The following is a 21,951-nucleotide window of genomic DNA, read 5'->3' on the forward strand; positions in this document are numbered from 1 at the left end:
GGGACACAGTAGTTAGTTGAATATAGATGATGTCATACAGTTCTTGGTCGGCCAGTTGTGTGTAGACAGGTCCAACTTTTGAAGATGGATGGGAATGGTCATTCAAAGATGCGCTGATGATGTTTGTCTGTGAACTACTCTCATCACCTGGAATAGACTTTCTCTGTGTGTCTTCTGGTCTTAGGCACGCTCCCTCCTGACACATAACTCCTTAGACAATGCATGTGTGTACTGTGTGTGTGTACTGTATGTGTGTTTGCTGTGTGTGTGTGTGTACTGTGTGTGTTTGCTGTGTGTGTGTGTGTGTGTGTACTGTATGTGTGTTTGCTGTGTGTGTACTGTATGTGTGTACTGTGTGTGTGTACTGTGTGTGTGTACTGTGTGTACTGTGTGTGTGTACTGTGTGTGTGTACTGTATGTGTGTCTGCTGTGTGTGTACTGTGTGTGTGTACTGTGTGTGTGTGTACTGTGTGTGTGTGTACTGTGTGTGTGTGTACTGTGTGTGTGTACTGTGTGTGTGTGTACTGTGTGTGTACTGTGTGTGTGTGTACTGTGTGTGTGTACTGTGTGTGTGTACTGTATGTGTGTTTGCTGTGTGTGTACTGTGTGTGTGTGTGTACTGTGTGTGTGTACTGTGTGTGTGTACTGTGTGTGTGTACTGTGTGTGTGTACTGTGTGTGTGTAATCACCTGCAGCCTCTCCCACCAGGTCTCTCGGATGATGTCCCTCCTCTCTGGGACCAGCTTGTACTGAATCACCTCCTCCAGCTCTGACAGCATCTGGCATGACACCATGGCCTGCACAATACACACACACGGCAACACACACACACGCACAACACACACACACACGCACAACACACACACACACGCACAACACACACACACACACACACACACACGCAGAACACATTCGTACACAGTCATTTCAAATCCTAACGACAGTATGTTATAACCGTTCCATAAGACTGAAGGCACTCACAATGAACCAGCAACACATTCATACTCGATGATGACATTCTCGATAAATCTTTATTTTATTTTTTGCGGTAAATTTCTAAACATCACATGTTATGGTCATGGTTTAGGTGCAGACAGGCAGAAGGGTTGCTATAGAGGGAGCCAAGCAATTTCCTCTTTCCTTTATCCTACTGATATCAGTGTCAGACCTTATGTTAATGAAAGTTTTTTTTTATTTTATCAAACAACATCTGTATGAGATAGGCTCCTGTGATGCTGTTCCAACTGTCATCTGGCAATTTATTATATAATTCAACAGAAATGGATGAGGGAAAATACAGTTCAGTCATGTGGAGTTCACTGTAAGGACCCAAACTGCAGTTAATCTAGTCAAATTCAATTATTCTATTAATATAAATATTATAATGAATTAACACTGAATATGAATATTTTAGACAGAAGAGAGACGAGTAGAGAGAGACCCACCCCATAGGCTCTACTGTAACTCTCTCCAGCCATGGCTGTCAGCTCAGCATCCAGCAGGTCCCTGGCCTTGTCGATACACTGGAACACAAAACACACACACACACACACATTATTAAGCTGCAAACATGTTCCAAGCAAATGTCAGGACAGTCAAGTCAGGACAGTCAAGTTAACAGTAAAAACAAACACGACCAAGTACAGTTTCTGACAACCACTTAACATTTGAGGGCTGACGAATGAGCATGTCAGGAACAAAATCGCCTCACCTTCTCTCCTACCCTCTCAAACACCCTCCTACACTCTCAAACACTCTCCTACCCTCTCAAACACCCTCCTACCCTCTCCAACACTCAGTGAAAATAACAAGGAGTGAAATGTGCCATTTCCTCAGTAAAGAAAACGAGTCTGGAACCCAGACCGTACAGTGAAGCAGCGACCAGAACCCTCCTAATCATAACCTCGTCAGCTCCTGGCACCTCCGCGACGAGAAAGGGATTGAGCTCGGCTCACATAAAGGCCCGGATCAAACACAGGCAGCATGAACACGCCGGGGAACGCACCCCTTCTTACTACAGCTCAGACCTGCCAACGCTGGCACGATGGACTGCTTTGATTAAACGAGCCGTGTTAACACTGGGGTGTTTGTGTACACACATCGCCTCTCCCTGTGCCAGGTGCTGCATACGAGACAGACAGCAGCCCTTCGTCTGAGCAAGCGGGTTACCATAACTGCCGGGATTGTTGATTACTGTTTGACAAAGTTTTCAAGATCCTTTTATGTTCTTTGCAAACAGCAAACCAAATAAGGAGGCCGATATTAACCTAAAAAGAGCGAAGAGATAGCGGAGAAAGAGGGGAAACAGACAGAAGCAGCTCTGTAGAAACATCCCGACAGGCAGGCAGAAAGGCAGGCAGGTAAATAGGTAGACAGGTAAGCAGGTAGACAGGTAAGTAGGTAGACAGGTAAGGAGGTAGACAGGTAAGTAGGTAGACAGGCAAGTAGGTAGACAGGCAGATAGTCAGCAAGGTAGGAGGGCAGGCAGCTAGGCAGGTAGACAAACGGACAGACAAACAGCCAGGCATACCGACAGACACAGACAGACAGGTAGACAGGAAGGCAGACAGTGAGGCAGCCAGACAAGCAGGATTTAGCAGACTGTAATTAGGCCTGGGACCAGATGAGGGAGGATGGAGAGGAGGCGAGACAGCAGGGAGGGAGGGTCAGAAGGGACACAGCTGTTTCAGCAGGCCTGGAGCAATTACTTTTTTGGAGGGGGGAGTGATTGCGTGCCAAAACACCCAACAGGCATTCACAACACGGGGAAGGGAGGAGGAGCGGGTGGGAGGTGGGTGAGGTCACTCAAACGAGGTGACAATGAGGCTGGTTCTTTATTATCCGAGTCAACTAAGGGTCTGTTTACTCAAGGCTCACTGTGCTGTACATTCAATTGAAGTCTTGTCTAGTTGACTCCTGATAAATGCCATGTCTTAGCAGCATCCTGAATGTGTGTGTCTGGGATGGTGAGCGTGTCTGGTGCAGGTTACAGAGTGCACGTCAACAACACACAGTACACGCATTACCCTCTACAAACACGTGCAGGCAAAACAATGATGAATGTAATCGTTCAAATGTGCGCAGACATTTTCCTAACCAAGATATTGTACACCCTGACTATTGTCAAGGCGGCTAGCAGCATTGTTAGGCCAGAGGGCACCCCTGTTGTGTCTACACAGCTACAAGAAACAGATCAATCCCTCTTAGGTTTACAGTGTTGAGTTAGATCCCTTCCAGAGAGATCTGTGCTCCTCAGAGCTCACGTCTCCACGTAGGAGAGAAACCTCCAGGAGAACAAGGTCTGGAACCAAAGACTTTAAGCCACAGGATTAGCATCCATATCCGGAAGACAGAAGTGAGCTCATGTTCACATCGAAGCTTTCACTGTGCTCTTCTTTCCTTCATCTGCTTCTCATTCTGCCTTGCTCACTGAGAACCGGCCCACCCTCCCCCCCAAAAAAGGCAAAAGTCACCTTTTCTTTTCAGAGAGTGCTTAAGGCCACACCTGGTCTTCGTCTTCAATTAAAGGGAGGGTTTGGAGGGGGACGGGGGGGCAACTCCGTCAACGACTCCTGAGAGTCTGAACAGTGGGTTTGTAGCGTTGTGTTGGGCCGTGAGGCCCCTGCTGGTTCAGCATCCCGCTGGCATCCAGCCTGTACAGAGCTCTCTCTGGAGACCATGGACTCATAGAAGTACTGCCTCGGCTCTCGGCCAATGAAGAAATCAGTCGCTTGACCAGACCCAACCTTGTTGATAGCCATAAAGAGGGCTCTGTATTCGCCCCAGGCTGAGTAACGCCGATGACTTACGATTCTGGACAGTTTTATAACGTTTCCAAACAGAGGAAGTGGCACATTGTTAAAAGAAGGGTTGAGGGGTTTTATTCATTTCAGGACCCGGCTGAAAAAATTACGAAATCCATTATGATATATTTGTGAGGCCATTGATGCATTCCTTTAGGCCTTTTATTAAACTGGTTGCTAAAGCAATATGCAGTCGTTTTCCACTTCTGCGAAACAGTTAGAAAAGTGTCTAACTTTTAAAACCTTTTTAAAGTCTTAAGCAAAGGCGCCAGCAGCATTGAAGCCAGACAAATAAAAATAGGGTATGAACATACAATATGTCTCAATGTACACTGTTTCCAAGTGGAAAAACACCTTTGTTAAAAATAAAAAATAAACTGTCAATCAACTGATCTACAGTATATAAAACACCCAAACTGCCTTCTCCTGTTGGCTGGGCAGGCTCCTGTAAGTGCTATTTGGTGATGTCACCCACCTGCTGGGCCAATGAGAAGAGGTCTTGATGCAGGGCGAGGACAGCTCTGTAGAAGGCCCCGTCGTGGGTGTCCCTGGGGATCATACAGGTGTACTCCTCCATGCTGTCCCAGTGGCCTGGGGAAACATACACACACACATCAACATACACCACAGTGGTCCAGACCCATCAGTGTCTCATGAGGAACTACTGGCAGCTACTGGGCTGGTTGAAGTTAGCCCGTGATGGATGGTGATAGACAGATGGTTCATCCAATCACGTGGCTGCCCAAGAAGTCCTTGGAAAGTTTGGAAATGGGCAGGCACAAAAAAATACTTTTGTTATATTGTGTGGATCCACTTCTATTAACCCAACTGCTGTTACACAACAAACCAAGTTAGATAATAGCAATGTGGTGTGATTTTTCCTGTGGAATTTCTTTTTTTTTTATTTTTTTTTATGTCATCCGTATGCTTCAGGGTTAGTTAGAGCTCCACACAGAACCACCAAAGACTGTTCAAATGTGTTCTTACATTCCTTGTGATTAATAATAGACTAAAAATAGTCTCATTGCTCAAGTACCGCTGTGGTTTCTGAATAAACCTTACAACATAAAATAATAAAACAAAAAACTGGAATGGAATAAAAATCTAAAGAGTGTGGCTGGAGTTAATATTTTGATTTCCCAGAACGTCAACGAGTGTGTTCAGGGTCCAAGTGGACCTGGCCTGTGTGTAAGCAGGGTCATGGATCAAGTTTTCCTGTAATGAAGCCCTGGGCCTCGGGGCTCAGGGAGCCCCCGGTGTGGTCTCTGCCCCGGGCGCACTGCAGAGCAGGCTGGCAGGGTAGGGCCTCCTCTCCATCTCTGCACGTTATGAGATGGTGTGTGTGTGTGTGTGTGTGGTGTGTTGTACGTGGGGTTTGGACGAGTACAGTGGTTACATGTATTCTTAGAGGGATTGCAATTCAACTAAGTAAATATGTTGTAAGTATAGCTACTTTATTTTTAATTACTAAATAAGTACAAAATAAAGGGCAGGCAGGTACTTTTAGACTTTAGTCAGAAGGTTGCCGGATCGATTCCCTGCCGTGCCAAATGACGTTATGTCCTTGGGCAAGGCGCTTCACCCTACTTGCTTCGGGGGAATGTCCCTGTACTTAAGTAAGTAAGTCGCTCTGGATAAGAGCATCTGCTAAATGACTAAATGTATTTTATTATTATTTTCCCATTCAGATGTTGTTTATAGTCATCATAAATGTTGGATATCGTATTAGCAGTAAAGGTCATATGAAATATTATATTGTAAAACTACTAGAACAGTTGACCCAGAATGTGAGGCGGTCGTGGTCTCTTACCCAGGCCCCAGGCTGCAGCCGCGGCCATGCGAGCCATCTTAGCCTGGGTGTCCTCAGTCACCAGGGTCCACTCCTCACAGCACTGCTGGTGCAGCTGGCCCCTGGACACACACAGATAGTACACACACACACACACACACACACACACACACACACGCACGCACACACACACGCACACACGCACGCACACACGCACACACACACACGCACACACACACACACACACACACACACACACACGCACACACACACACGCACACACACACACACACGCACGCACGCACGCACACACACACACACACGCACACACACACACACACGCACGTTTCAGGAAAGGCATGGGGTGAGAAAAGGGATACTCGTTTTGGAAGAAAAAGAATTGGTCGATAACTAGGGTTGCCAACTTTATCTCAACTTTGTGAATATAGTGTATTGTTTGGCTATATGCACACAACAGTGATACGTATTTCCGGGGGAAAATGGGCCAGCTGTAAAATTTTCGGTGAAGTTGGAAACGTGATTTTTAATAACCAGCACAGGTTATGTGTCTTACATCAGAGACACATGATCAAACTCAAAGAGCCACATTTACATCGTCAGAACGACAACACTTATTGAAATCCATCCCTATGATCGAACCTACGAACTCTGAATTATGGATTGATCTTGGATGGAATTTCCCTTCACCGCACCCCTGCATTCTGTTCCCACTGACCCTACATTCGCTTTGCCCGTAGAGCTCTTCTACCCAGCAGAACTGGGATGAAAAGAAAAATAACTCAATAAAGGATGCTCAGCTTCACTGAAAACCTGGCCTCTTCCAGCTCTCCTCCAGCTCTCCTCGACCGGGGACGGTATGGCTCTGATAATCACTAACCCAATAAAAACATTGGTTCCCACCATGACTAGGTGAACTCACCCAACCTTTAAATGACACAAAGTACCGAACGGTACTGCCTGTTCCTTCACCCTGCTCCCAGAGGAAGGAACCCTGGTGGTTGCCCCCTTGCACGTGCATCATGGGAAAGACATTTGAGCAGTAGCATTAAAGGTTAGAGGGGACAGGGAGTTAAGACAGGTTTGGTGGGGGTGGGGGGGGGCTGGAGGTAACGAGAAGAAGAACTTCCCCAGCTGTCAGGCTTGGATAATTCATGGAGGCTACAAAAACAAAAGGCCCCTGTCACCACTGCTGTGCGTGACTCTCGTAGTCTGACGTAGCGGGGAGAGCACAGCGGAGGTACGACCAAAGCAGGACCCGGCAGCACATCCTTCAACCTGCTGGAATTCCACTGAAATAATATTCAACAGATATGGTGAGACTGAAGGGGGCCATGGCTTCTTCTTATTTTAGAGGCATTAGGGGCCCCCTGTTCATCTCACCTGTGGTAACCTTGCAATGTGGAAAAATGATATGAGATCTAACTGTAAAGGCAGAAATCTGTGTGTCTGTGGCTGGATTTCCTCAAGAACCGGGCACTGTCTGAGGATTACATTTGCTAGGTATATTGCTTAGGAAGTGCAGGGTTGTCATGTGTAATGTTGTTTGGAAAAGCGTAAAAAAAAATGGATATAACTGTTTGCAGCCATGTGGAGCTGCACTAGCTGATAGAGCTGTGTGTCTGTACTGTCTATACTGCACATTGCACTAGTAAAATGAGGTGGAAGATACTAAGTGCATTTGTGCCTTTAAATACCACATTGTGGAACAAGACTTTCTTTAGAAAAAAAAAAGTGTGAAACTCAATTTTTTTTTATTGAACAATTAAATAATACTTAGGCCAAATCCTTAATTTACGGTTGAAGCCTGTGTGCTCTATCAACAAAACAGATTCACATTCTGTACCTTCAATCCGAACAACTTCTGCCAAACTTTGACTTTGGAAATGTGACTAAACAGAACAAAATGTGCAAATTCCACAAGGAAATAGATATTACCGTGAGAGCACAATCCTTAACAATTAAGAGAATTATAATGTTCTGTTCCGTTCCCTCCCTCCCCACACACACACTTGAATCATGTTTTTGTTCAGGGGATATACAACTATGCTCCAACATCACCAGCTACATAAGCTAGTTAGGTGCTTTTAACAGAATGCTTTTCACGACACTCCAACTTTAATAGGGAACATAATTACAGCTTACAAAGACAGACGGTGAGGCAATTTCTGCAGGAACCTCACCCCCCACACACACACTTGAATCATGTTTTTGTTCAGGGGATATACAACAATGCCCCAACATCGCCAGATACATAAACTACATGTTTATCATCAGGAACTATGACGCTGCACATTTCTGAACACTTTGGACTCTTTGCTTCCTAATAACTCCTGGAAGAACAGACAGACCCACCTGATTCAAGGCAGACATGAGAGAAACAACAGGGATAGAAGATGAAGAAAAGGGTGTTCTTGGCGTATGGTAGATTTGAGGTTTCATCTATTTCTGAACCACAGAACCATTCACTGTCCTGGACTGACTGTCCTGGCACTTTCCAGCAATATTCTCTCATTACAGGAAATGTAAACATCTCTCTCTCTCCCTCCTTCGCACTCTCACTTTTACCATCTCTCTCTTTTTCTCTTTCATTCTCTCCCTTACTCTCACTCTCATTTTTACCATCCCTCTCTCTTTTTATGTCTCTCACAGATCCAGCCATCTCAGAGCCTAATGTCAGCTTCCATTAGGAACAGGTTGCTGATTTGCTGTGTTCAAGTACAAAGTGCTGAGGACAGTTCAGCTTCCAGCAAAGCTCCCCTTTCACAGACCTCATCTTCCTCCATTACATTCAGGAGTTCAAACTTCTTTAAGCAGGGAAGCGATGGGCCCAGAGCAAAGAGGGATTTAGTGAAAAATGTCAAGCCAAAAAATAAAATCAGGCCCTGACAACTTGAATATGATGAAACAATGTTTAAAGTCACACTTTATGACGTTTGGCCAATATTTTGAAAGCTAACAACATAGAATACTTCTACCTTGATGAACAATTTGAAAGAGAAATGTCATTCTTTGGCTTGGCCCTCTTCCAACGAGATTTAATGGAATTGTATTGAAATCAAACTGTATTTAAATCAAACTGTATTTAAATCAAACTGTATTTGAATCAAACTTTATTTGTACCGATTTGAACAGCAGTGTGCTCTGACTCACCATTCTCCCAAAGCCTCCAGGCAGCGCATGCGGCCCAGGATGAGCTCAGGGTCTTCGTCCTTGTTCATGTCGATCTTCTTGTCATACGCCACCAGGGCGTCCTCCCACTCGTGCAGCTTCTCGTACCAGGTGGCTTGGATTTCCTGTCAAATGATGACACCGTGACAAGATACGCTTCTATGAGGTGATGAGTGGTACATGTATACACAGCCCATATCAAGAACATGGGATATATCTGCTTTATGAATACAATGACTTATGGATATAGGAGGTGGGTTTGTAGCATGACGGTACGTCAATCCCGTGAAAGCAAAATGACTACAATGAGACATTCTTAATCTTTCAGATATTTCCGTTGAGTTATTTCATGTATGTACCAGTCACAGGTCTGCCACTGAAACAGACTTGAGAAATTACATGGGAAGGGACAACACTTTTCCCGTCACAGGAATCTCATGGAACTGTGACCGTCACGTGACTTCCCGAGTCACCGCTGCGTGTTGACGTCTTGTCAGTGACCTGAGGAAGGGATTCCCAGACCTGAGGAGACCTTCAGCGACCTGGTGATGAGCCTGACTGGGAGGGCAAACAGAACATCGCCCGCCCTGTCCATGGTCTGCTAGTTCGCTCTCGCAATAAAACGCCTCAGACTGTTTACCTCATAAACAAGCTTTCTGGAAGTGCTCTCCAAGGTGTTTTTAACCGAATGCTTTTCACTACACTCCAACTTTAACAGGGAACATAATTACGGCTTACAAAGACAGGCGGTGAGGCAATTTCTGGAGGAACCCCACCTGTGAAACAGTCGGAGGTCCAACAACCGGACTCTGGGCTTAAAGTAGCCACTTAATAAAACACTAGTGGCACATACTGTAAAATGTACATTTAGTCATTTAGCAGACGCTCTTCTCCAGAGCGACTTACAGTAAGTACAGGGACATTCCCCAGTGGCAAGTACGGGTGAAGCGCCTTGCCCAAGGACACAACATCATATTGCATAGCCGGGAGTCAAACCGGCAACCGATTAAAAGCCCGATTCCATAACCGCTAAGCCATCTGACCCCCCTTCTGTTTGGGTTGTTTCTACACCACTTGTTCATCCTTGTTTTCCACAATCACTGCCAGTCACTGCTGGTCATGTGCATCGAGACTTCCCAGCTAATTTTATATCTTTTCCTGTTTAACTTTCAAGTAAAACTTTGAGTTAAGTTCATATTATTTACGAGCCGTGCTTATTTTCAGCAAGTGACAATGCCGATACACATCAACTGGCTGATCAAACACAATAACAGACTTGTGTAATTACTGGAGCAGAAGGAGGGAAACAATCGGGTCCAACAAGGAATGCTTTTCTGGAGTGTTACGTCATGGATGTGGAAAGCTGGGGTGAGGGCTTCCAAGACATGTACTCTGCTTAGATCTGTTCTTTTATATCTGGACCAGCTCCCTCTAGACACTGTGAGAGACTCTGAGCAGAGAGGTACTAGCTAGCACAGTTAAAATGATGCACAGCTTCTGAAAAATCTGTTAAAAAGGAGTCAGGAGGCTGAGCGGTTAGGGAATCGGGCTAGTAATCAGAAGGTTGCCGGTTTGATTCCCAGCCGGGCAAAATTACGTTGTGTCCTTGGGCAAGGCACTTCACCCTACTTGCCGCGGGGGGAATGTCCCTGTACTTACTGTAGGTCGCTCTGGATAAGAGCGTCTGCTAAATGACTAAATGTAAATGTTTAAATGCAAAGAAAATTTACTAATTATCCGAGAGTGTTCGATCAAGAATGTTTTTATAGGAATGACACCACCTGAGACAGTGAGAATGAAGCTGCAACAAGTTCAAAAAGTGACACATTTTGGACCCTTGATTTGGCATGTAAAAAGTCCCTAAGGAACACGATTAAATACTGTACAGTGAGTTATATAGTGGCTCTGAGCAGCTTTCACAGTTAGATAAATATTACTGCAAGCAAGTTTGGTATGGAACATGAACTGCATAAGTTTGGAACAAAATGTCTACAGTCACAATCTTCACAGACAGAGACATAAAAAAAGGAGCAAGTACAGGTGAAATTCAGAAGAAAGAAAAACCAGAAATGTCACCCATTTAATAGAGGGGGAACAGCCCCCTCTTGCCCTTTAACAACACGAATACTATCGACCATTGAAGCAGATGCTCTTCCCACATGTTGGGAAAAGCAAGCTCCACGTGCCTCAGACAGCGCTGGTCCTCTGGGTAACGGAACGATTCACAAGACACTCTGATGGACCAGTTGTGAGTATAAAACACAGATGAATAAAGAAAATCACGGACGATCAAAGACTCACCAGCTCGCCAAAGTGTTTCATGGCGTATTCCAGCACCCCAGACGCTGCCTCTGGCTGCTGCAGTTTGTTATTGATGCTGCGACAGACAAGACCGAAACACACTTAAGACAGTTTTCATACACAACATGGCAACACAACACAAAGACAGCCCTCGAGAGTCGCTTGGAGCGTTGTCAGGGTGATGGATGGCAGTTGAGATCATACATATATATACGCATACAATCAGAGCTGATGAAATAGGAGGAACAGGATCCAGGCACTGCTGTCACTTTGTGACTGATGGGTCTGAACTAGCACTTGCTGATGGCCAAGGAAAATATTTAGGAGTTGCTGAACATGTTGCTCACATGCGAACACCACGAGTTGTGCAGTTGTGCTATCTTAAGATGATATATAACTGTCTGATTCACAAGCTGGGTTTCTACGGTCACTACTATCAAGGATGAACAAATTACCTATCAAACCTTACCTCACCTTTGCCTTTAGGGTGTTAAAACACCTATTTTAACATGGGAGTCAGATGGCTGAACGGTGAGGGAGTCAGGCTAGTAATCAGACGGTTGCTGGATCGATTGCATCTTTTAATCGGTTGCCAGTTTGATTCCCGGCTATGCAAAATGACGTTGTGTCCTTGGGCAAGGCCCTTCACCCTAATTGCCTCGGGGGGGGAATGTCCCTGTACTTACTGTAAGTCGCTCTGGATAAGAGCGTCTGCTAAATGACTAAATGTAACAAAGGTGTGTATTCTGAAAGGTAATTGTGCTAGGCAGTGCATCAACACATGACACATTTAGGAGATAGATGATGCGTCCCCGTCCCCCCCCCCCACACACACACACACAAACCACATCTGGAAGCACTCATTTGAAACGCAAGTCTGTAGTTTTTCCTAGAGTGCAAAAGCCTCTCTCGCCCACTGCCATTACATCTGTTAAAATGTAGTGTTGGAAGGAAGCTAGGAGGCAGTAGGGGGGCTGGACAGCGGGTGACAGCGTTGATGAAGGAACTGAGACTCTATATGTCAGAATCAGTAGATGACATGGAGCCAATGGCCAGACGTGATGAGACACAGCAAGTGGTCGTCATTTTTTTTTTTTACCATAAAAATGGTTCAGCATATCCACCACCACACAAGTGTCCTGCATACAATATGAATCTTATAGAAAATAACCATGACACTTAGGTTTACTTTGGCCGTATGGAACCCGTCTTTAAAATAGCGGTACCGTAAGGGTCCTGTTACGGAGCTTGTCTGTTTCTGAGGATAAGAGGATATTTGAGTAGTAACAATTTCTTCAAACTAATTTTGATAATCAAAATGTGAATTAGGCACACACTGCCTGACTGTGTCATACAATCAAACACTGACTTATGCTTTTGGTGCTCAAAAGTAAATAAATAGATCAAATATACATCTTGTAAGGACCCTTCAACTTATACGATAATCTATAATATCGTCCATATGATATTCTACTAGGGGTGGGAATCTTTTGGTACCTCAAGATTCGATTCGATTCTTTGGGGTCACGATTCGATAAAAAATCAATTAACGATCTTTTCGATTCACAATTTTTCAAATTTGTTATCAAATTTCGATTCAATATATGCTTACATTTGATTCCAGTTTGCTGTTTAGGGTTACTTGTTTCTATTTGACTGTGATAGGCAGTTAAGCTTTGTCTAATCGATTTTTTCCCCCACCCCTATATTGTACATCACCGTTTAACACTGTAATGACCTTAAGTGTGGATTTTCAGAAGGCTCGGAAGTAGCCAGGTGACAAGGTAGAGAGAGGGTATGTGATGCCAAAAGGGCAAGAGTCAAACACTTGAGCAAAATCAAAATGGACGTAAAGACAGCGGTTGTATCACACTGGGGGTGAACTCAACTCAATAAATGTGTGTTTGTTTCCGTGTGCGAGACTAACTGGAACGGGAGTACTGCCCGTTCAGATAAGGTTTGATTTGAATGTGAAACATTTTCTGGCATGAACACCATAAACGTTGAACATTTACTCACACCATCTTGTTTACGGCTCGTGTTTAAACACCATCCCTTTCCTTGGGGCCTTTTGATTTTGATCCCGAAACGAAACCTGTTTAAAATAATCAGCGAGTACATAGAAGCACAACCTTCAACAATAAAGAAACACGAAACCTCTCAGCATCCAGACACAAGCAGACTCGCACTAAAGCTACCCACATGTGGCTGCCTGAGATGACGAATTGGAACAAGTAACAGTTTTCTCTCCCGTGAACCCTGGGGACTTCACTGTCCCCCAGACTGCGCCATCTGGCTCCGAGTCCTTTATTTGTCTAAACACATCCAGATGACGGGGGCTCACGTAACATGCTGCACACCGCACCGGTCTCCATCAACACACGGCTAGCCAGCAGCCAACCTTTCAGGACTGGCCAGCCAACCTTTGTTCCCTGGCCCCTTGTCCCCCACCCGTCATTGCCAAAGTCATGGCTGGTCTGACACCCACAGTTAATCTGATCCCATGCAGAATGACCTCAGTCACAGGGAAGTTACTCCGGAAAATGCGAGCGCTAAAATTATATTACCTGTAAAATGGTAATGAATGACTACATGTACCCCAATAAAGAATAGACAAAACAAGCTGTTGTTGCTCCTCTATAAACCTTGATGGTTAAAAACTATTAACTAAATCTAGGTTGAGCTTTTGCATCCTTAGTCATTTGTGTCATTTGAGTTTATTATGGTAACTTTAAACAACTTCAAGATATGTTACTATGTAAGAGTTGTATACAGTACAGTTTGAGGAAATTTAACAATCGGGCCATGTCTGTGGATACATAGGGAAATATGCTTTTTGTCTTTTGTGGAACATTGCTGAAATATTTTATTTTAGCTCATAAACCATCATGGGTACAACAATTCACATGTCACCTAAATATCTTTGTTCAGTGTACATTCGAGCCTCGTTTCAACAGGTTCGGTTTAAAGGTTTACAAGTGACCAGGGGCCTCAACTGAAATCTCCCAAAACAGTTGTTTCCTTTAAACCATCAGAGCCCTAATCTGAACACACATTTCAACAAGTCCCCTAAGCAGAGTAAATACAGTGAATATATTTTAGGGCTTTCATTCAGAGCTGACTGCCTGCTTACTTTTACAACCCTCTTCACTAGAAAAACAAGAGTTCTGCATCCTTTGTCATCCATCATGTCAGATAGGTGGGGAGAAAAGTATTTACACAGGTCTTAGACTAAACCTCATCAAAACCCTCCAGCAAAATGGTGCTTCTGACAAAGGAAGTTCTTAATTTGTCAGCTGTAATACTGCGCATACTATTAAAACAGGGCTGAATACTAATCAGGACTTTTTGCAGATCCAGTGTTGCTTTTTGGACCTTGCTCTGACAGGATAACACACAAACTGTAGACTCACAAAACTCCTCTCTCACGCAATCACCTTGTCTCCACTATGCAGTTGAGTGGCTTGGCTTTCTGTTCAATGACACAGAATATGATCCTTCAGGAAAACCTAACTTCCCCCCACAGAGCGTAACATATGTGAAAGAGAGAGAGGGAAAATCGTGTCTCACTACTGAACCTAATCTAATCTAATCAGGACAGTATCCTCTAGATCCTTGCAGATTTTTCACCCTTTAGCCTGCCAAACATTGACTCTGTTCCTTTGAACAAAACTGTTTCTCAGTAGAAGTGGCAGTAGAAGATTTTCACTGACAAACCGCAATACTATTATTTCTGGTTTTGAAAAGTTTTCAAAAGGCTTGGGGAAAGTATGAATCAAGTCCAACAAAAAAAAGCCATTTGCTTTAATTGAGGTTTGCCCACATATAAGATGTGTATTTCCTCAGTATGACTTACATAATCTCAGTGGAAGCGGTTCAGGCAGTGTAGATTTGTCGATTCCTCACATGAACTGGGTTCACTAACAGAGCTGTACCCTCGACTTTCCACTACTAGGAGTGTGAAGACTGAAACACGGCCCAACCTGATGACCGGACCCGCTAAAATGGACTTTTCCACTGTCTTCACCAGTCCACAAAGCTTTTCCCCATCAGTATCTGCTTTGCCTCATTCATTGTTGCCATTCCCATACAATGTGGGAGTCAGGTGGCTGAGCGGTTAGGGAATCGGGCTAGTATACTGAAGGTTGCCTAATCGATTCCCGGCCGAGCCAAAATACGTTGTTTTCTTGGGCAAGGCACTTCACCCTACTTGCCTCGGGAGACTGTCCCTGTACTTACTGTAAGTCGCTCTGGATAAGAGCGTCTACTAAATGACTAAATGTAATGTAAATGTAATTTCGATAATGACTGGCAGCAAAAAAAGGCAGAAAAGGAAAAGAGGGGGGGGGGGGGACGAAGCAACTGGAAAATGCCAGAAGGCGATCAGCACCTCCTGCCAGTGTTCAGGGAGCAGAGAATCCCACGTGCAGGCCACACCTGACCCAAGAAGAGCTGCATGTGAGGGGAAAGTTATTGAGGTGGTCATTAAATAAAAAAAGACTTCAAGCACCAGCAGCGGCTCTCCTGGTGAGAAGAGAGGGGTGGTGCCCTGATCCATCTGCCAGGGAGACAAAACAAAAAAAGCCACACACATGGCACCTTTCCAGAGTTTGCATGCGACTCCAACGCAGCAATGGCCTCTGTCTGACTTTTAAATGGCCATTTAATTGGTGTGCATGAGGGACTACTCAGGGAAACTAGGGGGAGGGGGGATGGCAGGCTGGCCTTCGAGAGAAGGATCTCGGAATAAGCAAAGATTCAAGTATCGCCGAACGTAACTAGACGCCAAATAGACACTGGCTATGTATTCACGAGAAAAAAAAAACGTATTTGATTGGATTGTCTCTAAATGGTGGCGGGTAATCCTGAGCTCTCTGACAATGGAAAAGGAAGAGTAGAAGGAGAAGTGACAACGGGTGTTTGACGAAACTCTGGCCTTGAACCATTATTTGTGAGGCGCCAGATTGCAATCAATGATGGTTTAGAAGAGGGGCCAGAATGAGCTAAAGCATCTAGCACTGTAAGGGTATTTTCTTCCATTGCAGCACTTCTTTCCCCAGAAGACGACATAGAGGGAATGGCAGAGCAAGCTGACAGCTCACACTTCAACGCTTCCAGAAAACCACTTGGTGTGACACAGCCCCCCCCCCCCCCCCCCCCCACACACACACACACACAATTTGACAGTACAACACACAGAGAGGCCTTTGAATGAGTGAAGCTCATTATGTTGCAAACATATTGCTCGATATTGAGTTAGACAGCCGGCAAATGCGGAACAGTGTGAACAAAACAGCGCAATGCTGTTCTAAAGTGAGGCTTCGTTATCTACATTGACTGAGAGCAACTCGAGTGTCCTGATGGCCATTCAGAGGGTGGCGGTACGTAGACAGCATTTCCATCACTGTGAAACAGGACTGTTCGTGTACAGAGAAGTACACTTTCGGAAAAACAAAGTTGAAGCGATGCACGCATGATTTGCTCCAGACAAGGAGCTATTAACAAACGTCACTTTACATCAAACAGTTTGGACTTACAAATACAGTAAGTTGGATGCGTTTCCCAAAATACATCAACCCTTTGCCCTTTACTTTTCCCTCTTTCTGAACCAGAGAAACCAAAAAAAATGATTGGTATCGAGTTCTCCACATTAGTAAGCTAAATGATAGCGAGCAATGTATGATGGTTAGCCAAGACCAGTTTTGTTTTCCTGTTCCATCCCTAAAAATCTGCACCAACAGGCCCATTTCAGATTAAGGCTATTAGAAAATGACTGACATAATTCGACCCAGAACGTTCTTGTTTTTTCAGCTGGGTATTCCACAGGACCATGGCTGAGCTTTGAACAAATGATGGAAATGATATTTTTCCATGGATAATGGAATGACACGTATAGAGAGGGACATAACTGTCTGATGCCTCTTTACTTGCGCTGTGTTAGTTATTTGTACCTGATCATTTGTAAATACTGACCTGCAAAGAACACGAATAATTATTTTAATAAAAGGTCAAGTATATAGTCAATAGCATCATGTATTGTAATCTTGAAGAAATCAATATCAACAGCCAAAGAATGTTCTGGTATTGCTGGTATCGTAGCAACCTGTAGGACTTTGTTCGAAAAGAAGAGTGCATGACAAATTTGATGAGTGATGTAAACATCTCAGATTACTTGAAGCAAACAATGACATAACCAACCAGAAAAAGACCTGAAGATTTTCACGCTACATCACTTAAGTTGAGGTGCCTCATCCTGACATGGTGCACACGTACACACAGCATAAATCCTGTGATCCTGACACGACCCTGTCAGTTATACAGGCGCATCTCAACTTAGAATACACAAAGCGACCCCAAAATTCCAAACTGTCAAACGGAGACCTTGACCGCTAACTACTGAGCGGGCAGTGACACATCTTTCTGCATGCGAGGAACCCAGGGCTAACAGGTCAGCCAAGTCATGTCCCTCTTCCGCCACAGATGTTGCTGTCATGTGGGTGGTTAACTACAATCAGTCAACCTTTACACAGTTTACACCTTTACACAGTTTGACTAGACTAGACCACTGTTTCAGAGGATTCCCCCAACGAAACGATTCCCGAAAACCGTGTTGGTTTTGTTTTTATCACCTAGGATGGTCGTTTTCAAAAGAAAACCATTGTGGGGAAAAATATATACATATATTAGGTAACATATCATAAATGAATTAATCATTTTGTCACTACTTTTAACTAATGTTAGTTAGGGTTAAGGTCAAGGCGTTAGATGGAGAAATCATTCCATCTTTGTTTATGCCATGCTGTTAACACATTGAGACATTGCCACAGAATGTGTCTCGCTAGTCCTTCACCTCGGGGTCAAAAGGTCAGGGGAAGAAAGGTGCCCCTCTGCCTTTGGAGTCACTGAGAATGACCTCATCAGAATGTTGCTGTTGCTATGTGGACGCAAACATGGCAACCATGGACTACTTGGTGAGAGACACTTTCCATCCATATTGAATGAATTTAACAGTAAAATTAGCAATCCAACATATTTTTATTGAATAATTATACTTTTCAGTACCAGCACAGTCATTGAGCTTTTGTTCTCCATAACAGACGCATGTTTTTGAACTTTTTCTTCCCAAACAATGGAAAATGAGCAGCATGTAGTGTTGCCTCATTTCTACAACAAAAGGATTATATTTGAATAGATACGAAAATTGTCAAAGCAACAAATGTATTTCTTTGTGTATTTTCAAAGTTATTAGTTACATTTTGCCTTTGATATTAAGTTATATAAACAATCCCATTCAGAAATTCCGTCCTTAGGTCATTGAAAAATACTAAATGGCTTGACTACAGACAGTTATATAATATATCTAACGACAGATGCCAGGAAAAGCCAACCAAGCACATCCAGACGTTGAAAATTCACAACAAAAAGAGAGAATCCTTCAGTACCCACAGATATGCGCCCCGCTCACTGGCACGCACAGGCTCTTTGATGAAGTGCCACACAGTCACATAACATAGCAGACGGCTCAAAATGGATAAGGAATAAGGAATCTTTTTCTCTCTCCGCAGTATCCTCTGTCCCGGCTTCTGTTCCGCAGTGTCCACCAAGCCATAATCAACACCACCTGGTCGTTGTGGCAACCGAAGCCACCAGACCATCCAGTAGACTGCAGGGGCCTGATGCCTTCCGCTCAGTGAGGTGGCGAGTGCCCGGGCTAATACAAACTATCTCATTACAGGCAAATACGGAATGGTTTGTTCAGACCTCAGGCATGACTGGCAATTCCATATCTGGAAACGTAAACATCATGCCCGGGGCGCTCTGGTGGCTCACAGGTCAAGTGTGCATACCATGTACCTTAGCACAGCGGCCTGGGTTCGAATCCGGCCTTGTCCCTTTTGCTGTATGTCTTCCCCTCTCTCGCCCCCTGCCTTTCCTGTCACACGTCAGAAACTGTCCAATGAGGCATAAAAAAATGCCCCTAAAATATTTATCTTCAAAAAACTATACCATGCCACATTATTTGAAATGTAAATAGATGTAAATCTTTGACTTGGTGGCTAAAAAGGCTAAAACCTTTTTTAAACCTTGCCTACTGTATAACTTTTGTTGGTACAGCCCACACTGCACCAACATAATTACACTATAAACATAATTAGGTTAGTCACTCACAGTGTGGGATGTAAAACATCCTGAAATGTGGTAGAAATTGGGTTAAGCTCAGTGTATCAATATCTATCAACAATGAGGTTCTCTTCTATAATTATCCACTACAAACCCACAGGTAGGGAGATGGTGATCTCTAAGAAAATAATAAACAGAAACTCTATCTGCGATAGAGAATATTAAGAAAAGTAAGCACCATGCAATAATGGCATCTTATTTTCTAATCTAAGTTATAATAAATGGTTAAAAAAAAACGATGGCCTGCATTGAGGTATTGAATTCAGGTGCAACGCGCTACGTTAATAAAAGATGATATTGTTTTAGTTCTTGCGAGAGGCAGTTCTGGAATTCTCTGGCTTCCGTTTTACGTCCTCCCTTCTCCTTAATTGAACCCATGAGTGCTCTGACAGACTGACAGCTTGGCCCCTCCGGTCACTGAACAGTCTGATTTCAAACTGTTTTACAAAGCTCCTTTTCAGAAAGGATGACTTGGCGGTGAGCAATTCCTGACAAGAAACACTTGCACAGTGAGCTCACTCTTAACAGAGATCAATGGGAACCAGGATCTGAATAAGGGGCCAAGCTCTAAATATGTTTAATAGTACATGAAAATCAAAGCAAAAACGTAGCAAAACAAGTTTTCCACTGAGGCGTATGGGGGGGGTACACTTAAGGGTCTCTTCTCGGTGTGCGTTAATTAGCTCCAACACCTCCAAAGTCGAATGGAGCTCAGCATTCTTCCCACAGAGCGCAGGAATACATGTTGAGACGGAAAAGGATGTGTAGGGCAGGAACAGCATGATGCTGAAGGCATAAAGCAGCATCCAGCTGGACCTAACGGCACCGAATGACAGAGTCCAGATCTAGAGAAAATCTGGGGCCTGGGGACACATTGCTTGAGAGAGAAATGTGACTCACAAGAGTCTGAGCAGTGAGAAAATCCAGGAAAGCTAAATATCCAGGAAGGCAAATTATCCAGAATTTTCCAAAAGAGACAGTCACTCATGACGTAAAAAAATGTTGGTATAGTGACTAAGATGGATTCGATGTGGAAATGGACATGGTCATCCTTCAGTCATTAGAGGACTTTGAAAATGTCAGATGGTTATGAGCTTTGGGTTCCTGTAAGTCTGTTTTTAGATTGTAAAAACACGTTTCTTTTTTTTGAGGTGAGGCACATGGATAACATTTGGAGGCTTCTGGCATTCACATGTTTTTTCTTCTATTTTCAGAAATGCAGAAAATATACTTGATCAGGAAATGTAAAATCATTGAGATCCATTTACATGGTCAAAAAATATAAGTTATTTTTCACAAATGTATTCTTAAATTTTCAAATATTTATTCTAAAACTGGTTGTCCCCATCCTTGATTGTGATTGGCTATATCGCATTCCATGCCGTTGTAAAATCCAGCATAACCTTACAGGTCCTCATAACATTCTTTAACATTCCATATTACTGCGAATTGAATATTTCAACAAAAAAATTAACACGGCAAAGGTGTCCATCTGGCTGTTGAGTGGCAACGATATATGTAGGAACTATACTTTGTAGTGGCGGAAGAATGACGGTTTATTATTGAACTATTTTGTTTCTAATTGTTTTTATTTATGAAACCATATCAAATATTTGTAGTAACAGTTTTAGAAAAGCAATAAGCTTTGCGTCGTGCCTAACAACTCCCCTTACCTGTTCTAAAATCAGCGCAAAATACGGCCTCTTGGGGCTTATTGCTTAACAGAATCGTTTAAGAAGAGATCACTCATTAGCGCACCCAACCACATTTCCTGATGACTTAAAAAGTTGTTGGTGACCAGACACACCGATTGTTTCCTCATTGCTCGCTTCCCCAAAGCGAGGAGCGTTTTACAGAGGGATGCCTGCCAACCACCAGCGGGAGAGGCATAATAAAGGGGCGGGGCTGCTGGAAAAATAAGACAGAGGTATGGACGACAGGTTATGTAAGAAGGTGGCAAAGAAGGGTGAAGGTGGTGAGTTTTATTTGTTTTGAAGTGCTATGAATTCCACTGCAAAACCCCTAATACTTCTGAAAAGCTTTTATCAATAAAGACATATCTTAGCTTGTAGGAAATGAGTCTTCCTTATTAGTGATTGAATCCTTTGTGACACTTGGTTGCTTGTTCCCTTGTTTTGATTTCCTTTTAATGTCTTTACTTTCGGAGCCCCTGTAGTTTGAGCTGTAAAATGATCTAAAAGAAAAATAAACATCAAACACAAGGAGAGTGTACTGGTTGCTTAATTCTAGGTCGTAGATGCAGAAGGCCTGTAATTACATTCAGGACCAGACATAACCATGACAATGTCGTTTAGGGAAAATTCTGAATGTTCTTACAATAAGAAAAATCTGAAGGAAAATATTAATGAGGTCTAAACTGACGTGGGAGTGAGAAATCTCTTTACGGACACACAAAGTACACGGCACACATCCCTTTCAGTAGAAGCCATAAAAATGTTTTCTGTCGCATGCTGGTTCACAGAGGGAAAAAACAGTATAGTAGGTTCCTGTTTTAGCTGTGTTGATCTTGGGATCAGATCTTGGGATCTGTGGGAGTCAGATGGCTGAGCGGTGAGGGAGTCGGGCTAGTAATCAGAAGGTTGCTGGATCGATTCCCCATCATGCCAAATGACGTTGTGTCCTTGGGCAAGGCACTTCACCCTACTTGCCTCGGGGGGAATGTCCCTG

At 43.7% G+C, this 21,951-nt stretch overlaps 1 protein-coding gene across 2 annotated transcripts in view; it reads right to left on the reverse strand.

Annotated features, from left to right (window-relative positions):
* The window catches only part of mtor (mechanistic target of rapamycin kinase), a 73,575-nt gene that overhangs the window by 24,768 nt on the left and 26,856 nt on the right, over positions 1-21,951 (reverse strand). For both annotated transcript variants that reach the window (XM_084679098.1, XM_084679097.1), the window contains 6 exons: positions 11,083-11,158; positions 8,764-8,906; positions 5,614-5,714; positions 4,279-4,394; positions 1,446-1,523; positions 690-797 (listed from right to left, as the gene is read on the reverse strand). In XM_084679098.1, the coding sequence (XP_084535224.1) occupies positions 690-797; positions 1,446-1,523; positions 4,279-4,394; positions 5,614-5,714; positions 8,764-8,906; positions 11,083-11,158 (622 nt within the window). The remainder of the gene's footprint in view (positions 1-689; positions 798-1,445; positions 1,524-4,278; positions 4,395-5,613; positions 5,715-8,763; positions 8,907-11,082; positions 11,159-21,951) is intronic.

Source organism: Hypomesus nipponensis, chromosome 18 (genome assembly GCF_054491055.1).
Source record: "Hypomesus nipponensis isolate SF chromosome 18, ASM5449105v1, whole genome shotgun sequence".
Taxonomy (NCBI): domain Eukaryota; kingdom Metazoa; phylum Chordata; class Actinopteri; order Osmeriformes; family Osmeridae; genus Hypomesus; species Hypomesus nipponensis.